Raw genomic sequence first — 22152 nt, forward strand, 5'->3', positions numbered from 1 at the left:
TAAAAAAAAATTGGTTTTCTAGAAAGCTGGGACCATCTAGTGGCACAGCACTAACACCAAAATGATAAAACAGCTGCCACTCATTTGCGGTACTAAGCAGATGAAACAAAATTCGTGGACGAGCAAGATTCATCACTGGCATATGCTGGAGAAAACACCTGGACAAGCGAGCATCTTGGCATGGAAATAGAAACTTTAATAGAAACTTTATTGGAATGGAAAAGATATTAAGGAGGGGTGATCGGAGCGTCTCAGTCCAGGGCCCCAGTGGCCTCTGCCACCTGCCCGACCTGGCCAATTAAATACTTTTTTGTCTTGCCAGGTCGGAGCGGGCGAGCTGTGCCTCCCACTGCTTCATTGTGTTACTGGTATTGGCATCGAAAGAGTTAAACAGCCTTTAGTCACCCAGGAGTGCCACATCCATTGTAGCCCATATACTTTTGACAAACAGTGTACATTTGTTGTTGTGGGACACAGCATTAATTAGTACAGAGGAAAGCTTCAGGCATTCCTTTAAATGTCATAATTGCAGTGTTCGTCCTGTTGCCATCTTCAACACTGTCTGCATATTTCTTGCGCTGGCCTCTCATATCTTTGGAACGTCTCCGTGTTTGATGTGCAGTTCGGGACTGGTGACACGGTGAAGCACTACCGAATTCGGCAGTTGGATGAAGGGGGCTTTTTCATCGCCCGGCGGACAACATTCCGCACTCTGTTGGAGCTCGTGGACCACTATGCCAACGAGGCCGATGGTCTCTGCGTCAACCTGCGCAAGCCCTGTGTTCAGGTGAGCGCTGCGCATCCTTGGTTTTATCTTAATCGAAGGTCTCCTCAAGCATGCTGGGAAGAGCTTTGTTCTTGAGCTACATGCTGTCAGCTTTGAAACGATGCTTTTACTACTATTCCCAGAAATTGTCAACTCAGCACCGTGGGTGATGCACCCTGTTGGAGAGAGAGGGTACGATTTGTGTGAAATTGTCGAATATAATTTTAGCCCTTGGCTACACGTGAAGTCTCTGGGGGGGGGGGGGGGGATGCAAACCTAAGAGTTTGCATTCTGTACTTTTTATTAAAAGCAAGTTACATTGCATAATTGGGTGTTGATTGCTTGTTGACATCGTCTTTTTGACCATAGTTTCGTTGTTGCAGGAAATTGGTAGTGACTGTTGATGTTTTTTAAGATATTGACATCTTGCTCTGACATTTTCACTTCTGCTGAAGCGTTAGAGTTCATGGAGCTTCTTAGACATGTCGATAGAAATTGTTAATCTAGCATCTTGGCACTGTTAAAAGCTTCTCCATTACAAAATGACCTGTTCATATTTGTACATATTGAACAAGTCCTCCCGAAGACCTGTTCATAATTAAGTATGCCTGACCAGCTAAATTGAAGCATTTTTACATCTGACATGTTTGTTTACCAGTGTCTCATAATCTTGGTAAACTCTTGTAGCAGCTGTGAAAAAGCAATGGGAGCACCCAGGGAAGACCCAAGAAAACGACACCAATTCTATATGGTCACTTGTTTCAAATTGTGGTCAAGATAGAACTAGTATCAAGTAGCGCACTTGACTGTTAACCGAATTTTTGCACACTGATCGATATTATGGGGATAAATTGTGGACACACGAGTACCTGCACAGATTATGTAACGCAAGCCCATTACTGTTTCTGTCTTCGCATTCGAACACAATAAAGCCAATTGTCGGCTGCTTCATGCTAAAGCATGATGATGCATGATATGTGTGAACAGAACAACCCTATAAATACTTTAGAAACATGCTTTACATATTTGCTGTTCACAGAGAGGGGAAGACAATATAAAGTAAGTCTGCAGCTTCTTTCTCTCCTTTCGTAAACCAACCTTTCAGGTTTTGACTTAATACAGTCGAACCTTGTTATAATGAAGTCATGTTGAACACAAAAATAGCTTTCTTATATACAATATTTGTTATAAGCATATAGCTGTTGCACTCTGATATCAGTGATACATATTTTAGATTTACTTCTTTATATCTGATAATTCATTGTATATATCTGTGTTTATTATATAGAGGTTCAACTGTAGTTGCAGTCACCCAAACTTTGTCAGCAGCAAGAAAATTAGTTAACCAGACAGGAAGTGAACATCACCTGCTGCAGTGGCTGTGGCATTTGACTGCTGAGCACAAGCTCACAGGTCCAATAGAGCAATTTCACTACGAGTTTCACTATGCCACCGCCGTCGCAGAGCATGCACGTAGTAGCAGTCCATAGCGGACTGAAGGGCTACTGCAGTAAGATGCATGTTGTGTTTGAACCATGACAAACCTACTTAGCCAACAACATCAAAAGGCAGGGAGGTGAGAATAAAAAGATTCTAGAATAAGAGTGGGGTTGAGGAGACAAGCACCTCAACTTCCCCCTTAAAATTCACTAGAGAATTCCACATTGGCATTCCCCTCGACATTCCCCTCAATGTTGCCTTGAACAAAAGTACCTACAGCGGGAAGATGGAGCTCTCTGAAAGTGTGGAAATCAGTCTAGTCTCTGCCACCCTGGAAGTGTCAGCCGGCGCCACCACTCACAGCCTTAGCCGTGAGTGGCAGTGCTGGCTGCTGTATCTGCATTCCAGCGAGGACAAAATGATGCAACATTCAAGTGCTGAGATTTCAGTGATGAAAATTTGTCAGTGATAAGCACCCTAAATGATAGAAAACAATTCAGAACCACCCCATTCCTCTCCTCAAGCTCTATAGTGTCCCTCATTTCAAAGCTGGAATGACTAAATTATCCTTGAGGTTTATACTTGTCAGCAAACTGACGCTGCTGCTGTTTGAGTTTAAGCAAAGGAATTAAAGTAGTTGTAGTGATTATCCTGCCATGTTTCAGCAAGATTACATTACTGTTTGTACCTACTGTGTGTATTTATCTTTCTGTAATCTAGGTGTACCACCTTGCAGGTGCAAGACTTTGTCTCAGATCGACTTGTTTGTTCTGGGTCGTCATGGCGTACCGAGGTGCTTGACAGTGTTAAAAAAAAAAGCTGTTGAGCCTTCTTTCTTCTTTCAGTGCTGTGCCTCTCCTGTTACCACTCTCCGCTCATTTTCTCTCTCTCTCCTCTCTGAACAGGGGACCCTCTATCGAGGCGTCTTGCAGGTAGTCTTTCCATTTACGATTGGCTTTCCTCACCGCTCTATGTGTGTGCATCATTTGCTGCGCTTGGCGCATGCCAACACCGTCGAGAAGCCTTCCTATAGATCCCAGTAGCTTGCATGAAGCTGCAATCGCCTTGTCTTCTCATTGGCCCCGAAGCACACGTTTGACTCTCTGCCGCTTTCTCTCTCTCTCTCACTGCCATTGCGGCACGCTGCCTCACGCCTTTACTAACTTCACTGTGTTGTCTGTTTGCCCGAAGCTCGTCGAGGCAGCCTCACTTGACCGCCTTCTCACTTCCCTGATGGCGAGTAGTACTCTTGTGAGGAGTGTTCTAATGTTTGTGAATAGTTAAGGACGTTTTTAATGTCTCAAACAGTTCATTTCCAAGGAACAAGCTATGAAAAGTAGGTCTGCTAATTAGAAGCCGCTGTCGAGGGCATCGTGGACATGCACTCAGTGGAGCAAGTGAAATGGCTTGGGTTTCAGTTTTTTTGTTACCAAACAAGCTTAGTTGTTGTGGTAGTTTCTTTTGTTACTCCTGGTTGATCCTTCTCATTGGCTTTAGCCCTTGTCCTATTTTGTGCCTTACTCTGGATATCAGAATTATCTTGTGCATTATTTCGTGGGCGCAGCAATTCCTGAAATACAAATTTCATTTTCTCTCTTCCTTTTCTTTGTACTTGGACTTTTCAGTTAGATTGATGTATAGTTAATGACTCGCTGCTGCTTTGTGAGGGCCACTTTAACCCTCTTTGAGTTCATGCGCTTCTCGAAGGACCTAATATTGTTGGCATATTGCAGTGCTACAGTAAGTCTCGCACTGCTTCTGCGCAAATTTCTTTTCCCGAAATGTTATTTTGCAATACTTTAGCCCTACCGATGAGCATCAGTTTGTAACTTCATTGTTGTTTCGATATTCTAGGAAGGTCGTATTTGCCGATCTGCTGCTTAGAATCGATTTCTCTTTATGCTGCATCATTTCCTTGTGATCTTGCTATGCACATGGTGCTTCTTGAGATGACAGTGAGCTGTTGCTAGATTTAATTTTAAAACCATCGCATAACAAACACTAATTCAGCAAACCATTAAATATGACGTGGGTCTTTAATAAGTTTATGGGTCAAGGTGTAAACATACGTGCATAGCAAAAAGAATGAAGAATGCAAATTTGGGTCCCCTCGACTTCATAATAATGTCAATGGGACCCAAGAAATGTTTTGTCAAGTTCAAAACTTGCTTAAATCTAAAGTACTGATGTAAATAACATAATATTCACAATAAAAAAAAAGAAATAATTTCTGCCCGTGTTCACTTTGTTGGACTGAGGAATTGTGAACTAGGCTGCACAAAGAAGCCAACGCACACTTCGACTAAACCACAACGGAGAAACTGGCGACATCTAGTCGAGCCCAGGTTAAGCTGAGCACCACCCGCTGCAATGTTGCGGGGAGCTTCATAGAAGGAAAACGGCCAGTCTCAAACTAGCTTGTAATCCGTTTACTGTAGCAATACGTGAATAAATTTTGGGGCATCTTGAAGACACCAGCTTTATTGTGACGTGCTTCTTTATCAGTATTTTCTTCAAGAACCTTGTCGAATCAGGCAAGCCATAGAGTTGTTTGATTGCTTTGAGGTTTTGACTGCATTAGTACAGGCTTGATGTGCGGGTGAATCGAAAGAACTTCATTCAGTAAAGAAAATTTCTTGAGGTCGGTTTTGTTGTATGAATTGAAGTATGACTGTAGTATCCGTTTAGTTGACTTTTTTTTATGTCTGTGTCTGCTGCAGCTCCAAACTATATTTGCCATTTGCACATACCCTATGCTGCAATGTGGTGTACTTACCCGTGGTAGGGAGCGGGCGCTAGGGGGCTTGACCTTGTGCTGTCACGTGACCATTGTAGTCTGCACTGCGTTCCTAATATCGCTGAGAACAAAAGATGAGGATGCATATGGTGACAAGTTGTTTTATCTTTGCACTGGCTTGGTAACTAATAGCACTTAGAACTGTGCCAGGAAATGTAATGGTGCTTAAAGACAGATAAAAGCAGACTGTTGCTCTGATCCTGTAATGTCCCTCGGTTGACAGCCACCTGTAAACTATAGCTAATTGATAACGATAACTGTAGCATTATAGTTGGCTATAAAGAAGCATCTAGCCCAACCGTGCATTTCAACCATCTGTCCTTGCTCTTTAGCTCTGTCTTTATGTGCTGTCATCACTTTCTGAGAAGCAAAAACGAAGCTAACTTTAAACTTTGGGCTATAGCACTGCACCTACTCATCTTGACTAGCTGCTCAGGCAACGGGTATTACGTGAAGGGCTGAGACGAGGCTAACTAAAATAACAGAATTTGTTGCATGTAGGCGGCACAACATATTCTGACTAATGCATTCATTGCCAATGCATTTTGCTGGTTAATTAGTAACGTCACCGATGCCCAGTCTCTGTCATCCAAACAGCATGCTCACGTCAAATGTTTTCAGGTGGTGCTACATTCTATTCCTACAGTCTTGTTAAAAACATATTTGAGTTTTTTTTTAGGGTTTTACTGTGGTCAGTTCATGAGCTGGCACAGAGGAATTTTTACAAGTGCACTTGCATGGCTGCTTTCTTTCTTTTTTTTTAAAGTACACAGCAGACCCTTATGTGAACTGACTTTGAACGTTGCACTTGTTATGGATGCTTTCGCACTTGCATCCTGTCACAGGTCTCATCTTGGGAGCACCTCTGTTGTTGTGGATGCTCTAAAAAGTGAACAGTGCGCTGCGGTTATTTTATTGTAGATCGAGTGAAATTAACTCCCGCTGAAGCTTTTGTCTTCAGACGGCACTTGTGTGTGCTAACTGCATGTTGTTTTGTCTGGTCCTGTAGTGTTTTGTGCATTGCTCTTTTACTTTGACATGCATGAAATGAGCTGGTTTTGCAGGTTTGTGCCGTTTGATGGGGCTGGCACTAAGGATGGTCTCAGAATTATCAGAGCACTGTTATGGCACTGTTTTCGTCGATAGAAAGCAGTGCTATAGCCAGTAAGCACAGAAAAAAAAAACATGAACACAGTTATTTTTTTTTGATTGAGTATATTTGATTGAGGGGATTAATTGGTTTTAACATTCCAAAGCAACACTGACTGTGAGGGACTATGTAGTGCCCTGCTTCGAATTAATTTTGACCGCATAGGGTGCCCTAATGTGCATTGTAGGCACAGCAGATGAGCATTTTCTGCATATTAGTACCAGTGGAATGTGACTGAGGCAGCTGGCAGTTGAACCCTTAGCATTGTCTTTGTGTGCCTTCATCATCTGAAGCATTGCTTTCTAATGACAAATGGGAACGAACTTGTTAGACTTTCAGACTTGTTACAGCATACTCCGCTAACGAGGTCGCTGTTTGAATCTTAACAAATTGAGCAATGCTTCGAGTGCGACATGAAAATTGCTTATAGGATTCTGTCCCTTAGTACTTTTCCTTTAGCAGTGTTGGCAGCCTAAAGGGACATCAAGGGCAAACAACCAGCTTCTGAATATCTTTCAGAATCTTTATCTCCGCCAAGAGGCCACTTTGTAGTGGAGGGTATTGCATTGAAAGGCTTCATTTATGTTCATAAACTTTAGCCCTTTGAGTGCTAGACGTGTGCCAGAGGTATTCCTGAAGTGCGTCGTATTCAATTTCCCAAGTCACTCAAACACACCTCATAGCCAATATCGGAGTGGAGTCCCTTGAACCAGAGTAACAAGCTCTCAAATTTCTAGATCATGAAAAAAACCACCCGGTCTTGTGCAATTCTGCCATGTAGCAAGGCAAGCGATGCGAGCTTGGGGTGCATGCACACAACAGCGACAAGCATAGTTGAACATAAATCTAACATGCACAGATATACAGAATTTATTGGATTTAACTAAGCATGTCTAATAAAAGATTTGCTATTATCAGATTGTCAAATAAACTCATGCTTTTAGTGATTATTGGATATAACTAAGATATCTTTGTGAAGTTGGTATAATGCGGTTAAACTTAAGAGACAGATAAGCCTTATTGCACCACCTCTTGTAAACAAGCAAAAGCTGCCATGCATTTAATTTTTAACTAACTTTTATGTAGACAGCGCGACCAATACATGTCATCTTCACGTCCATGAATTGTCAGAGAAGGCAAGGACTAGATGGAAATTGTCACATGGCTTAACTCTGGAATGGCCAGTGGTGTGCTCACGCATCAAAGTGATTAAACTTCAGCATGGCACCTAAAGTGTTGGGCAACCAACAATAAAATTGTGGAGCTCATGATACAGTAGAAAGGAGATCCTAATGGGGTAGTTTATATTTACTTTTTTGTTTGATCCTGCTTTTGTAAGGCAGGTGTCCCACTTGACAGGATCTACTTTTTAGCAAAGGGCTGCGAAATGTGCGACAGCAGTCTGGTGCACTGGCAGTGTTGGTACATTCATGATCATGTTTCCCTAGTGTTTTGCAATCAGTGCCTTGAGCTGTGTTTGCTGTGTCTGCTGCAGGTGGAGAAGCCGATGACCAGTGGCCTGTCGCATTCGACGCGCGACCAATGGGAGATTGAACGGAGCTCTCTTAAGTTTGTCCGTAAGCTCGGTCAGGGACAGTTTGGTGAGGTCTGGGAAGGCCTGTGGAACAACACCACGCCTGTTGCCATCAAGACGCTCAAGCCAGGGACTATGGACCCGAAGGTGTGTGCTCTGTTCCTTTTTTGGTGCTTTTTCTTGCGTGCCACAATGTAGGGGAGTGTGCTGGAATTTCTTAGGGGGTGTCTGCCTTTTGTCTATTTATGGCCTGAATTGAGGAGAGAAATACAGGGTTGGTGTGGTTTGTGCAGTTCTCTCTCTTCGCTGTAAGGTCTCAAGGGCTCTAGGAACAAAGGACGCAGTACACGGTAGTGCTTGAGCAACTTTTGATGTTAGTAAGCAACAATTGATGATGTAGCCTATCGCTTTCTCATCACACATAAACTGCAAAGACTGAACGACATGTCATTGCTGTTTACCGCTGCCTTTTTGGACACTGTTCTGCTGTGTTCACTGAGGAACTTGAATAGCAGTGCAAAGCTACAGAGCTTATCATTTCCTTCAGATTGTGAATCCTGCAGTACCCACTGACTTGTTTATATTCCGTTTCATACATAGCAGGCAACAGTGAGGAAGCTTCGCAAGTAGTGTTGCCACAGAAGTCTCACTCAGTGCGTTTCCCAGTGCAGTTGTATTTGACACGCAACATTTTTTTTACACAATACCTACTTTGTATACAGTCGACATCCATTAATTTGACCCTGACAGGACCGACGAAATTGATCAAGTTTTCTGGTGGGTCAAATTACACAAGATGCAGAAGAAATTCCAAAACACACCGCCAAACCGAATGCGCGATCGCTTTCTACATGTCCAAATTAGAAAACTTGCATATAACTGACATTAAAGCTCCTAAACAAAGTATGAGTCCAACATGCACCCAGTTTTTTAGCAAGAAAAATTGACAATAATGTGGTGGCTGTTCTTTTTCTTTTAAAGTCAGCTTCGCCACACGGCTTTTTAAAGTGGGCTTTGCCGCAGTACAGTTCTCTTGCGCGGTAAAGCATACAAATGTTACAAACGCAGTTTTGGTTTTGTATCCGATTGCACAGCACGGGCAATTTTCGGGCCAAAATTTCTTAAAAACAAAACAAAAGGTGCATATTAGAATCAGATAAATACCATAATCAGACATTGTGAGCTATCGTTACTGCTTAAAAATCCTGCTAGAGCAGGCTGAAAATAGGCGTTTTTGACGTGAAATTACTTGTGTTCAGTGCATCCGCTACCCCCTAAGCTCTGCAGAGACATGCTGCCCCTAAAGAGGTCACCATAGGGGTCATGCTCGTGCATGCACACTGGTCAAGTTCAAGTTATCCGGCAAAGGCCAATTTTAGGATCGAAATAACGAAACCTCAGGCCCATAGATGCTTAAGCGCTGGCCTACACCTTCAGTCAGGATGAAATGAATTGAAAGATCAAATTAACTGGAGTCGAATAAATGGACATATACTGTGTTACAACTGGCTACTTCTAGACACAATTTAATTTTACGTCAAATCGCATCTTACTTTTACACATTTGTGCTTCCAGTATAGACGACAGACTACATTTTGGGTCGCGAGAGCAGCTGATGCGCTGTGGCTGCAGAAACTTGTTACTCCACTTGTTTGGTGGTATAAATAAGTTCAGATATCCGACGCTTTTCATGCATTAAATGTGTCATATTTTGCAACATAGGAGTATGAGACTTAATTTTATGTCAAATTAGATGGTGTGTACCTACACAACTATCTTTTATATGTGGCACACTATTTTTTAGTCTTGGATGTGAGCAGTGAAAGAAGTCTCTCTACAAGAGCCTTTTTAGCGTTTCCTACTATGTATAAAACGGAGTGTAGTGTCCTTGAGCTTCAAATCATCGATTTATATACTTTCGCCTTACTATCTGCTATTCTCCTGGTTAGCTTACTTGGCAGTGCAGCTACCCTAGAAAGGCAGCAGTGCTGGGCCCAATCCCCAGACCAACACAAATTTCTCTTAACTATGAAGCTTTCTTTCTGACAAACTTATACGAGTTTTGTTTGCAGCCTTTTGCTGGTTTTGGGTAGATGACAGCTTCCTTTTGCATAAAATGTTCTCCAGCCTAAAAATTTCAGTGAAACCGATTTGGGTATTTGCCGAGTTGCTGCAAACGCTGTAATTTCTTGTAATGACAGTGGCGACACAAGGTGGAGCATAGCTGCCCGAATGAGGCCCAAGCCTTTCGGAGGACTATGAAAGACAGTGAGGATTTCTAAAGGCTGTGCTAGGTTTGCTGTATGTTATTCTACTTGGTGCAGTGTCTGTCCGGGCTATTTCCTTGTTTTCATGTTCTTTATACTGTGCCTAGTATGCGAAGCAAACCTAAGCATCCACTTGTCGCAGAACAAGCATACCTGCCAACTCCTGAATTTTCGTAAGGCTTATAAATTTGGGATCGTTTCACGAATTTATGAATCTTGGGTCCAGTTTCGAGAAAAATTGTTTGAGAAAAAGGTTTCGCTCGCCGGTCTCCGATCACACTCTCGAAAGTCTTCTGATGGTGAAAGGATGCAGGAGGGGTACTTTGCTTGAAGCATGGACATTCAGCCGACTTTCCTGTAGCAGGAAAAATTGGCAGCTGCATAGCCGCTGAAAATGTCACTGTGATATAAAAGCACTGTGTTGCTTGTCAGTATCTGCTGTTCTGAATTTGCTGCGCCAGAGGTGGGTTTTACTCCAGCCACTGGTCGTGGATTCAAGTGCCGTAATTATCTCTATCTTAATTAAACCTGCCTTAATTCAAGGGGCACTTATCCCTACGTGGATGAATGCGAAAGCATTGCGACCAGCAAAGGTCGAGGGTGCGACTCCCACCAAGGGTCGTGTGTACGAGTGCCTTTATTTACTCTATCTTAATTAATTGTGCCTTAAATAACTTGCCTTAATTAACACCAAAGGTTGTTGGTATGACTCTAACCAATGATCGACTGCCATTTTTGCCTTCATAACTTAGCCTTAATTGACGTCATCAACTGCCTCGATTGGCTCACTTGGGCTCCCTTGAGTTTTTGGACCATCGTGTGTAGGGAGCCTACATGCAGCGCTGCTTTAGAGTGGTGACAACACCAAAATTTTGACCGCTATTTACTGTCAAATTTGGTGGGTATAGCCATTTTGGTCCCCAGTCTCACTAGAAGTCGTGGCACATTCCTTTTTTTTTTTCACGCTCTGATCTGCCCACATTGGCTCGCAATCTATTAAATATCTGTAATTTAGTTTTGCACCAATGCACACACAAAACCTGCATACATCTTTAATATACTAGTTGAATTTTCCTTTTATTTTAACTCATCAAACTTATTTTTCATTGCATGTCGTGCGACACATATAAAGCAACAAGTTATAAGGCACGATGGTGTGCTCGTGGTAGTATTATCTCACACCAAGCATCTAAACTGCATTAAGCATTGACATTGGCTTTCACTTGGAAGGGTGTTTTTCGAAGTGTGCTCTAATAAATACTGTGCCTACTAGCGTGTTTAATTAAAACGTAGACATGCCATGTACTGCACACAAGCTATGTCTTTGGCTGCTGAGGCCAAAGTTCATTAAAAGAATTTAATTAGTTTCACGTCACCAAGGGTTTCGGGAAATGTGGTCTGTCGGCTGGTCGATCACCGTTTTGTTCCCCACATTTAACCTGCCAAGTTAGCTGGCGGTGGCAAGTACCGCTTCAAAGGCTGTCACCACCGTAAAACAACATTGCATGTAGGCTCCCTAATCGTGTGGTCACGCCAATGCCGCTTATGCCGGATTTTTCATCTATGAGCCATATAATGCTTTCGCATTAGTAAAGTGCGCTTGTATTCCACAAAAGGTGCGTGCTCAGGTAAAACTCTCTAAAGCTACGTGCTATGCACTCCATCTCCTTTCCTCTACTCCAATGCCATGGCAGGAGTTTTAAAGTTCACAGGTTGGCACGTACAAACAAGTTCTTCGCAATTTCTAAAGGGCATGCAACTGTGCTTGCGCAGGACTTCCTGGCAGAGGCACAGATCATGAAGAAGCTGCGCCACCAGAAGTTGGTGCAGCTGTACGCGGTGTGCACCCTGGAGGAGCCCATCTACATCATCACCGAGCTGATGAAGCACGGCTCGCTGCTCGAGTTCCTGCAGGGCAAGGGCCGCTCGCTGCAGCTGCCCCAGCTCATCGACATGGCCGCGCAGATCGCGGCCGGCATGGCTTACCTCGAGGCGCAGAACTACATCCACCGCGACCTAGCCGCGCGCAACATCCTCGTCGGGGATGCCAACGTGGTCAAGATAGCGGACTTCGGTCTCGCGCGGCTCATCAAAGGTGGGCGTGAGTGGGCCGCTTTCCTCCTCTCTCCTCACCTCTTCTTCTCTGCTGCCACTGCTGGGCTCACAAGGCACGGCTCCTCCTGTCGGTCCCCGCTCTCTCTCGCACTTTTCCGGCTCTGTCTCCCACCCTTGGTGCTCGTATCGGCACGCTGAGATGCGTTGTGCGCCCATCTGTCAACGTTGGTCACGAGGATGGCGATCACATCATACTTTTTAACCGACCAGGGTTCGCAGGTCTCCTCCCATGGAAGGACAGTTTGAAGAAAAAGTTATAGTTACATACCTGCCAACTCTCCAGAATTTAAGTTTACGAACTTGGGCTCGTCCTACAATTTGCGAATGTTGCGTCTCGTGTATTACAAAGAATAAGTCCTGTTTGCAGAAATGTTTTAAACGTGTAGAAGGATGGGGCGAGCAAGACTGAAGAAAACACGTCGAGCAGTCTGTATCGGGGACGCAGCCGCAGCACGGTACGTGAAGTCTTGTGCGTGCTGCAAACAATGTATGGGCACTAAGCTACAGAAATGACGTAGCCAAATACGCAAGTTACATTTATTCTCGCATTAGAAAGGTTACGTGCCTAACTTATGTTATAGCTAGTGGAGGTGTCCCAGTCTAATTTTGCAATCGTGCTCGCGGCCTATTTGTAGTGGCTGCCCCGCTTGTTCTTGCAGAGGGTGTTTGGGCACTACAGTGAAAAAGATTACCCCACTACTGGTAGTGCTTGAGACGGCCCTGCACCGCTTCAGCCTGCTGCACTCGTCGATGATTGGGGCTGATGCGCTTGCCTCATCCTCCTTCCCTTGCACTTGCTATGGAGATGGACGCGTTCCGCAGTGGTCAAAGAGGTTACGTATACCTCTGTCTGGTATTTTCTGGACACTGCGTGTCGAATCCGGGCGCTCCATAACCGATCAAAATTGAAAATTCTGCAACAAATGAGATACTTGCTGGCCTCATAACTCCTGATGAGTACAGATTTGATGGATTATGCCTACTATGGCTGTGTCGGCTCTCTCAAAAGGGACCACTCCTGCTTGGATAAACAAACGTACTTTCGAGCTATGCGTTTCCGAACGCCGAGTGAGAAGCTAAATTTAGCTGTCTTTTTGTCATGCTTGGCACGACAGTGGCGCTGCACGCGACACATGCATGAGTGAGTAATGGCTTCTCTCCGCTACACAACCATACCAGAGTGGGTAATACGGTTGCTAAGATATAAGCGATAATGCTATAAAATGTTTTCGTTACATTGGTTTTAGTGTGCGACCCCCCTCTCATTGTTTTAGAGGTGTTTCACATCACAAAATGCATTCAAGAAATTGCCTTGGTACCTATGCCGCTATTTTGTAGCAAAGCAAGGCGCTCAACAGAGGGCTATTTGCTTTGAGCAAGTTCATTCAGATGAAGCAGGCTAAATTGGCAAAAGGAAAGTCACTGAAAAAGTAACTTTGTTCTAAAAGATAGGGGTGTGTAAGTAATGAAAAATAGATTTATAATCAAATATTGAATTTTATCAAGGAAAAAAAAAGCAGAATATCTAATCGAATTTTGAATATCAGCAAATTTATCACAAAGTGTAAAGTCTGCAAATCTTGGACAAGAAAACACGGGAGTCTCCAACATTCTCCAAACACGGGAAACTCGGGAGTCTCCTAGCATTGCATGACAAAAATTCAGCAAGTTATCAGTAACTTGGGTACATAGAAAACAAGATACAGTGGTCGTTCGATTTCCCCTACTCCCTAGGTGCCGCAAAAATGTTAAAAACATCAGGCAGTCTGCAAAAACAAATGCATGTTTTTACTGCCCCCAATGTGTCAAATTGCCACAGGCACGTCTGAAACAGCTCTGAAGACCTGCCAGAACACTTATTTAGTGTATCAGGGCTTGTACTGAGACAGGAGACGGTGGGTGCATGTGTGTATAGTTAAAGAATACAATACTGTGTCTCGTGACAGTGGCCCCTTTCCACTCTTGTTATGCTTCACTGCAATACATTCCATATGCTTGACCGTGTAACATCATTGAATAGCGGCAAAGCTGACGTTTAAAAACCAGGATTATGCAATGCTTCACTCTTGCCGCACTTTCTGCGCTTTGAAGTCATCACCGAAGATGGAAAACGTGGAGTTAGTGCCATTGCTTACAAGTGGCGAGTTCTTTCAACGAAAAACACGGCACCTAGCAGCTGGAAGCTTGGTAGTGAACAGTTGAACTAATTAGGCCTATTGTAGGTGCGGTGGTTACGGTTGCTAGCAGATCGGTATGCAAGAGTGTTGGTTCGATGCTGCGAGGTAATCAAAATGGTGGTGGTGGTGGCGTCAGTTTATTGCTGTTTAGGACCTGAGGTCAATGCAAGAAGTGCGGAAAATCAGATGGCGAAGGACTGCAGCGTCCGAAATTTCAGACGTCCTTATACATTAGCTCTATGGGTTACGTGGCAGTGCCACAAAAGCGTTCAAATTATCGGACATGTGCAAAAAATCGGTCCTTGGCTAGTCAACGTGCCAAGTTTTTCAACTCCCTAGGCAGTCTGCCAGTCTGAAAAAATGAATGCATGCCTTTTACTGCCCTCAAGGGCTCAAATCGCCACAGCCACGTCCGAAATTGCTCTGAGCACCTGCTAGCACAATTATTGGGCATCTCAGTGCTCATGCTCCCATAGGAGACGGTGGGTGCGTGCCTGTATAATTGAGGAGCACATCTCCATCTTGTGAGAGTGGCCCTTTTCACTCTTGGTACGCTTCACCGCGATACATTACGTATGCTTTGCCGCATAACACCATTGTATTGCAATGAAGCCTGACATTTAGGAATCGGCACAAATGGCTACGGCTGCCTGCCGATTTACTTGCGAGGGCGCTGGTTCGAGGCTGGCAAATAATAAAAATGGCAGCAGTGATTGCTCCAATTAATGGTATTTTGGACCTATAGTCACGGCAAAAAGTAAGAAAAATTGGATGGGGAAGGATTCCAGCCCCCGAAATTTTGGACCTCCTTATACAATGGCTGCATGGGATGGTGCTGCGAAGACATCCAAATTATCGGGAATGTCCGAAAAAGACAGTTGTTGACTGTACATACCATTGTGAGCCTCAAGAAAATGTCAATTGCATCAGCCCCTACTGTAACAGAAAACATTGCAGCGTTTTTTTTTTCTTTCATTTTTCGATCATCAATCATATATCTTTCTGTGACATTGCACAATCTAAAGACAGTTCTGGTCTCCACATGGAAACTAGCACCTTTTTCTTTTTTTTCATGTGTAGGGTGTATATACCAAGTGGCACGTTGTGCAACATTTTTTTTGCTGCCAGAATTGTGTTCTTACATATTGCTCTATCAATAGAGAGTTTTAGAATGGCATTTGTAACCGAACATAAGCGCGTTACATACGTTAAGAAATAGCACTGCACATGCTCTGTACATTATTTGGTTTCTGTGGTTTACGTACGCCATGATAACGGACATTATTTGGCAGCTTTAACATATGTAATGTTTATGTATGCTAAGAAATAGCATTGTCAAACATGGAAACACCCATAGCTCCCACTTCAGCTTGAATTCTCGTGATGACTACGCTGTCGCTATTGTTGATCACCATTAACTGTTGAAAGGAGCTTTTGCTTTCTGTAAACTCACCTGAAACATTAGTTGCGAGTGCATAGCACTTCCAATTTCTCAGCAATTTCTTGGCAGTTTCGCAATTCTGGTGGCTGGATGCCTGACGATACGTGTCGGCATGGAAAGGACATCATGGTTGCTAAGGGTTGTCTTGGCTTGCATATTTTTGGCACGAGGCACCAGGCGGCATCCTGTCTTTTAGTCTTTTTTTTACATTTGCATTCCCTTGCATTAAACTAAAAGTTTTGAAGGGACCGTAACGTCCTGCAAGAATGCTTGCATTTAACGTATGTGAGGAGGCAAACACTACTCCAAAACTGTTTATTAAATGCAGCTCTCATAATATGTAAGAAGCTTACATACTGTTTGTAATACTCGTGTGTAAACAGTAATTTTTGAGACTGAATCGCATTGAAATCAAATAGTGCCAGAAGCGAATCGAATCGAATATTGAATGCTTTTCATGTAGTTTTCGAGTAATGATTAGCTGTTTTCACAATTAATATATAAAATGATCTTCTTATCCAAGTATTCTTATGTTAGCAACTTCCTGTTGTCACATAGCACGTTATGAAGTGTTGTTGGTTAAAAAAAAAATGGAGCATTAGGAACAAACACGCAGTTTCTTCACGTGCACAGAATGAAGAAACTCTTCTCTCCAAAGGCTGCGAATGATCGCTGCATGAACTAAGTGACTTACCCTGCTCCACTGCGTAACCTCACATGTTTTATGTCTATACTCTGTCAGTGGAGATGAAATTTACCGTACTTTTGCTCTAATTTGATGTTTTCTTGGGCACAGTTGACATCTTGAAATATTTGAAAAATATTTGTATCTAAAAATAGTGACTGTGGAATTCGAAGACCAATTTGAGTGGGACATTATTTGATTTGTTATTCGAAAGTTTGAAATATTCAGACACTCCTAGTAGTTTTTGAGCAAGTTTCATGACTATTAGCAATACCTGTCCGTGAAGTGAGAGATTGCACTTTGATTCACGAAGTAGTTAGCTAGCTAGCCACCCACTGTAGTGGTTCAGTTGCTATGGCATTCTACTCCCGAGCGTCAGATTGGGGGTTCGATTCCCGGCTGTAGTCCCACATTCCAGTTGGTAAAGACACTGCCAAGTTTCTTACATATACCGTATTTATTCGCACAATGCTAGCAATCACTTAATTCTCGCACTCCTCACATTGGCTATCACAAATTTTAATTTTTTTTACTCGGAGTAATCATTGCACGCTTGAAAATTGCTGAAGCAGCGATCAGTGATGGACAGCTACTCTAAGTAGGTCGTATCAGAGTCACTTTATTTAATTAGTGACTCTAGGTTCAGCTCCTGTCTGCAAATGAAGGGCCTTTGCAGTTGCTGCCTGTGTAGAATCTGTGCTCTTGTTGCAAAGGTAAGGGCTGTTTGGAAGTAATAATTTGCTTGAGCTTACAATGCCTGACGTGAAAACACCCAATTTACAGCCACTTAATTTGTCATTTTTTTATTGTGCTCCCAGAACATTCTGTCGGAAAATTTTTCCCACATTGTTATCGCATCAATTTACCACAAAACAAAGTTAGAGCATTATGCGAGTAAAGACAGTAAAACATGACGCCTAAGGAAGTATCAAGGTTGAGATGCACTTATAGGATATAATTCGGTAATAAAGTTGATTTCTGGATGTAAACCTGGGGCTTTACCACCATAATCGAGATGCGATGACAAAAGCCAAATTTGCTGATGATGTAATGTGGGCAATAAGGCTAGGTATGACGATGTTGTGCCTAAAAAAATTGCAGCAGAACCCATCTCACATTGAATGTCAATGTTAATGCGATTAGCAATGAAGAGATGAAGCAACGCACTGTATTGCCAAACCCGTAATGTGTGATGCACGAGGCGTGCATGCATCCGGTCTCCTCTCATGCTTTCCACTGGACATGCTGCGTCATCTGGTGGCACTGTCGCAAAGTGTGTGCTTGGCATGTGTATTTATATATATTCAGACAAGATTGTCTCAAAATTTGGAGGTTGCTTAAGGTTTGCCTTTAAGAGTGGAACGCCATAGCATTCAAAGATCCCTGGCTGCTTATCAGACTTTTTTTCTTGTATATTCAAATTACAATCCAATGCTTTCACGTCTGTAGGTTGTGGTTAAGTCATACTTTATGATTTTTCTGACGGATTTTTCTTTGAGAAATTCAATTTTTGTTCACCAATGCCTTGCGCCGGAGGGCCTGCTCGGTGGGGGTGGTTCGGGATGATGTGGTTCGGGACGATCATTTCCGCCAACGACGGCAGCGAGCCGACGCCGGATTTTTTGCGACATGGAGCCCTTAACGTTATCGTGTTAATATATGATGTGGTTTCGATTCCACCCAGCATTGGAGAAATTTCAAAGCTTTTTTTTTTTTGTCATTGAAGAGCAGTACATATCCGGTAGCACATACCCGGGGTCCAAAGTTGGTCCGGCGGTTGGTTTTGAACCTGGTCCCCTCAGCACTGCAGCCTGATGTTCTAGCCATTCAACCATGGGCTACACAGTGACTCAAGTTGGCGGGAAACCAGTTAGAGAATGGAAAATGTGTGAAGTATCCCAAGAATGCTAATCGCATTCAAATGAGACGAGAGAGAGAGACGGATACAACTCTCTGCCAGCTATAGGAAGCCAACGGTTTTGTAATCAATTAGGGTTGTTCGTGGGACCCTTTCATCTGCTGTCGTGCAAGCAGCTTCCCTAAACTCTGCAGGTGATAGCAGTGCTTAAACAGGCGAGTCGTTAGGAATTTGCGAGGTGAAGTTTTGTAGTGTTCTCAGTTGCCAATTTATTCAATGTGATGCTGACCTCTGTTATCAGTTGGCAAAGTGAATGCCCTTGTAGGTAGTGGTCCTGGGTTTGGCTCCTATAGCAGGTTAAATTTTTGTTCAGCTTAACTGTTTGCGTGTAGGTTTCCTTGTACGGCACCAAACAGTTATGAGCTAGGAGTTCTGCTATTGCTGTAACATTGAGCTTGGACACTTTGGCAACATAATGAACATTGAAAAAAAAAATATTCCATACATTTTTTACTCTGGACCAAGAGGACTGTCATAAGGGGCACTATTCCACAACTGTGTTACATTGTTTGCAAGAAAGAGCTGCATTACAACCTTATGCTCTTACGTGTATATATATATATATATATATATATATATATATATATATATAATATGTTTGTATGTATATATATAAGGCATTCTTTAGGAGTCGCAATAAAACTACCAACAGAAAATATGAAATCTCTCCTTTCATGACTAAAAGCTAATTAAACCTGAAAGGTACCCAAGGGCAAACTGAACAAGCTTTGCTGTCTACTGCCATCTAGTCACTGCTGGCCATTTCTCTCTCTTCACAGCTCAAAGTTGGGCTGTTCCTGACTTATGCATTGGACATGTCGGAACAATTCAAGTTTGACCACGTCACTGACATAATACTCTATGGTCGTTACTGTAATAAGCAGTTTGAGCAAGGAGTCAGGCTCTGTCTGTAATATATCACGTATAACTGCACTTGAATGCTTTATGGATGTAAATAAAATGAGAACCCTCTCAACAATTGTTGGTTTCAAGCCTCACAGATGTAATGCAAGTGACGTACCACTATTCCCCAACTGCGTTTCATTGCTCATAACAAAAAGCTGCGTTAAAACTTTACTGTCCTAATTCACAAAATGTATCCATTGAGTGGAGCAAGTAGCAGAGTGTTGGCCAGTTTAATGGCCTCTGAGGTTTAGAACAATACCATTCTAAGGTGCCTTAATGCTTGTGTCCCTGACCTCCCTTGTACGTGAAGCGTACGCATATGGTATGCCTCCCTTCAAATCAACATCTCTGGTTAAGCAGCAGATACGGTCACACTCTCTGTTGTATGTTTCATTGTCAATATGTACAGTGTGGTCCACTGTTAAAGGGAACATGTGATTGCAGAGCATGTGCAAATTTTTATTTTTGGCAAGTGTACAATAGCCCAGCTTTGTGGGAGATAACTTGTGGTTGATGGCCTTGGCACCTTGCTACACACCTGTGCAGTGCATTGACATAGTTTCAGCCAGCACTAGCAGCTAGAGTACAAAAAAATTGTAAGCTGTATATTACCGTATTTACTCGATTCTAACGCACCCTCGATTGTAACGCGCATCCATTTTCCGTGACCCCCCCAAAAAATACTTTACAGTACCACGCACCTCATGCTTTCATACAAAAATACAACTTTCTCCCATTTGGAAAAACAAAGATTTACTCTCAGAGCACTGAAGTTGTGATGAATAAATAAAGTTGCAGTTTTGCCCAAAAGGTCAAGCATCGATTACGATAGCAAAAGTAAGGATAGCAGTTTTATCGGCCGTATAAACTTGCAAACATTCGCTTACTAAATAAATTAACAAGCACAGTGTCACACGTGCACAAGCAAACATGAACACTTCTCGCTCGTTGATAGCAGAAACTCGCTGTCAAAATGCTGGAGTGACGAAGCGCGGCGAGCGAATTGACCTTCGTGCTAGCATGCCTCTCGCTTCAACGCGACCCTGCAAAAACACAGCGCACGGCATACTCTCCACGTCGCAGATCGCTTTCAACATTGGGCCAAAGCAATCGTATCGCCGAAGGGGATCCTCGCAGAATACGTCCTGCTTCAGTGCACTTAAACCATTCCGCGTTGCTTTGCTGGTGAAAATCCTCTCCTTTTGTTTGTGCCAGTCCCGCACGCAAGTTTCTGATTCTCCGAACACCCGTGATGGGCTCGATTTCCGTCCGTCTCCGCACACGTGATCACTTTCCTTTTAAATGCGGCATCATAGTGAACTCGGCAGTTTATGGTGATAGAGCAGATGCAGAAAACGGTAAGACAGACGGTAGACTAATACCCAAGCACGTGTAGTACAGCACATGGAGAGAGCTATGGCAGCTAGGCTAGAGTGTAGCTAGGCTTGAAGCGCGTGCGAGGTGGCCATTTTGAAGTGCCGACGGCTATATGGTAAAGCAGATTTAGGGTCGTACTCGATTCTAACGCGCACGCAATTTTCGGACCTGTTTTACCAGAAGAAAAGTGCGCGTTAGATTCGAGTAAATACGGTATGTCCCCTTTAACAGTGGACCACACTGTGCACCTCTGAAGGGGTTGTTCCTGACTCGTACATCTGACATGCTGGAGAACTAAAAATTTCAGCAACTGAACACTCTAAAAAAAGCTTACACCCTGCTGGGCTTATTTTGTTCCCAAACAATAATCATCGTCTATCTTGTGTGCCTTTCTTTTCTGTAACGCTGTGCTGTATTTCACAAATGGCGTGTGCGTTATAGGCGTGCACGCCAACGCCGAGGTTCTTCACCAGGTAAGCGGGTGTTGCCCAGGACGCCTGTCTGGTGGCTGTTATGGTGCAATATCATGTGACTGAACATTAATCAATCAATACATCAATTAATCAATTCTTGATAGCAAAGTAGCAAACGCAGAGTTTTCAGGAAAGGAAACGCAAGCAAGACCGATTATTGTTTGGGGACAAGATGTGCCCCATTGGTTGTAAACTTCTTTTAGAGTGATGTCACTGAAAACATAAACTGGCCTTTTTTTTTAACCTGCCTGGTTGCTGAGGCACAAAAATAGTTACTGAGCAATGCACAGTTGGGCTAAAGTGAAAACAAATCTTGAGCATTGCTTCTGTAAGCACGTGCATTCTGTCGTCTGAGAGGTTGTTAGGTAAGGTGAAGTGATCGCAAGGCATTAGAGCTTCTTAGCCTAGTATTTGACTTGAGGCTATGGGTCTGTGTGCAGAGCCTGTGTATGATCCCTGATGACATGCTTGTGTGGATGGCATTACATTTCTTGAAACATTGCATTACTTACTGAGCTGCCTTGTTGCGCTGTTTGCAGAGGATGAGTACGAGGCACGTGTAGGGGCCCGCTTCCCCATCAAGTGGACGGCCCCCGAGGCGGCCAACTACTCCAAGTTCTCAATCAAATCGGATGTGTGGTCTTTCGGTATTCTGCTCACCGAGCTGGTCACCTATGGACGCATTCCTTACCCTGGCATGACCAATGCCGAGGTTCTTCACCAGGTAAGCAGGGGTTGCCCAGGACGCCTATCTTGTGGCTGTTATGGTGCAATATTATGTGACTGAAAATCAATTAATCAATCAATCAATTATTATTTTTATTACATTTGAGGTTAATTACAGAATAGAAAATATGCAGACGAGGGTCCCGAAGTAAAAGACTGCAGTGGTACCCTCAGGTCAACGGGACATGACTTGAACATGCTATTCAAATGAACAAACATATAATGTGCCCTACTGAACTGTCACTGCCTCCCACTGAGCTAAAGCTTCAAGTCCAACAAACATCACTCAGTGCAAATAGCTGTACTGATGGTTTCCTTGACAGAGCCCCACCTCTCCTTGCTCAAGATTACATATCTTGTGTCCTGTGTTAGTGGTAAAG

The 22152-nt window shown here is 43.3% G+C and overlaps 1 protein-coding gene across 1 annotated transcript in view; it reads left to right on the forward strand.

Annotated features, from left to right (window-relative positions):
• LOC119431106 (tyrosine-protein kinase Src42A-like) overlaps nucleotides 1–22152 on the forward strand; it is an 87526-nt gene that overhangs the window by 58530 nt on the left and 6844 nt on the right. Inside the window, 5 exon segments of the mRNA XM_049657572.1 lie at nucleotides 623–630; nucleotides 632–787; nucleotides 7649–7834; nucleotides 11728–12049; nucleotides 21586–21770. Of these exon segments, the coding sequence (XP_049513529.1) occupies nucleotides 623–630; nucleotides 632–787; nucleotides 7649–7834; nucleotides 11728–12049; nucleotides 21586–21770 (857 nt within the window).

Source organism: Dermacentor silvarum, chromosome 10, assembly GCF_013339745.2.
Source record: "Dermacentor silvarum isolate Dsil-2018 chromosome 10, BIME_Dsil_1.4, whole genome shotgun sequence".
NCBI classification, from domain to species: domain Eukaryota; kingdom Metazoa; phylum Arthropoda; class Arachnida; order Ixodida; family Ixodidae; genus Dermacentor; species Dermacentor silvarum.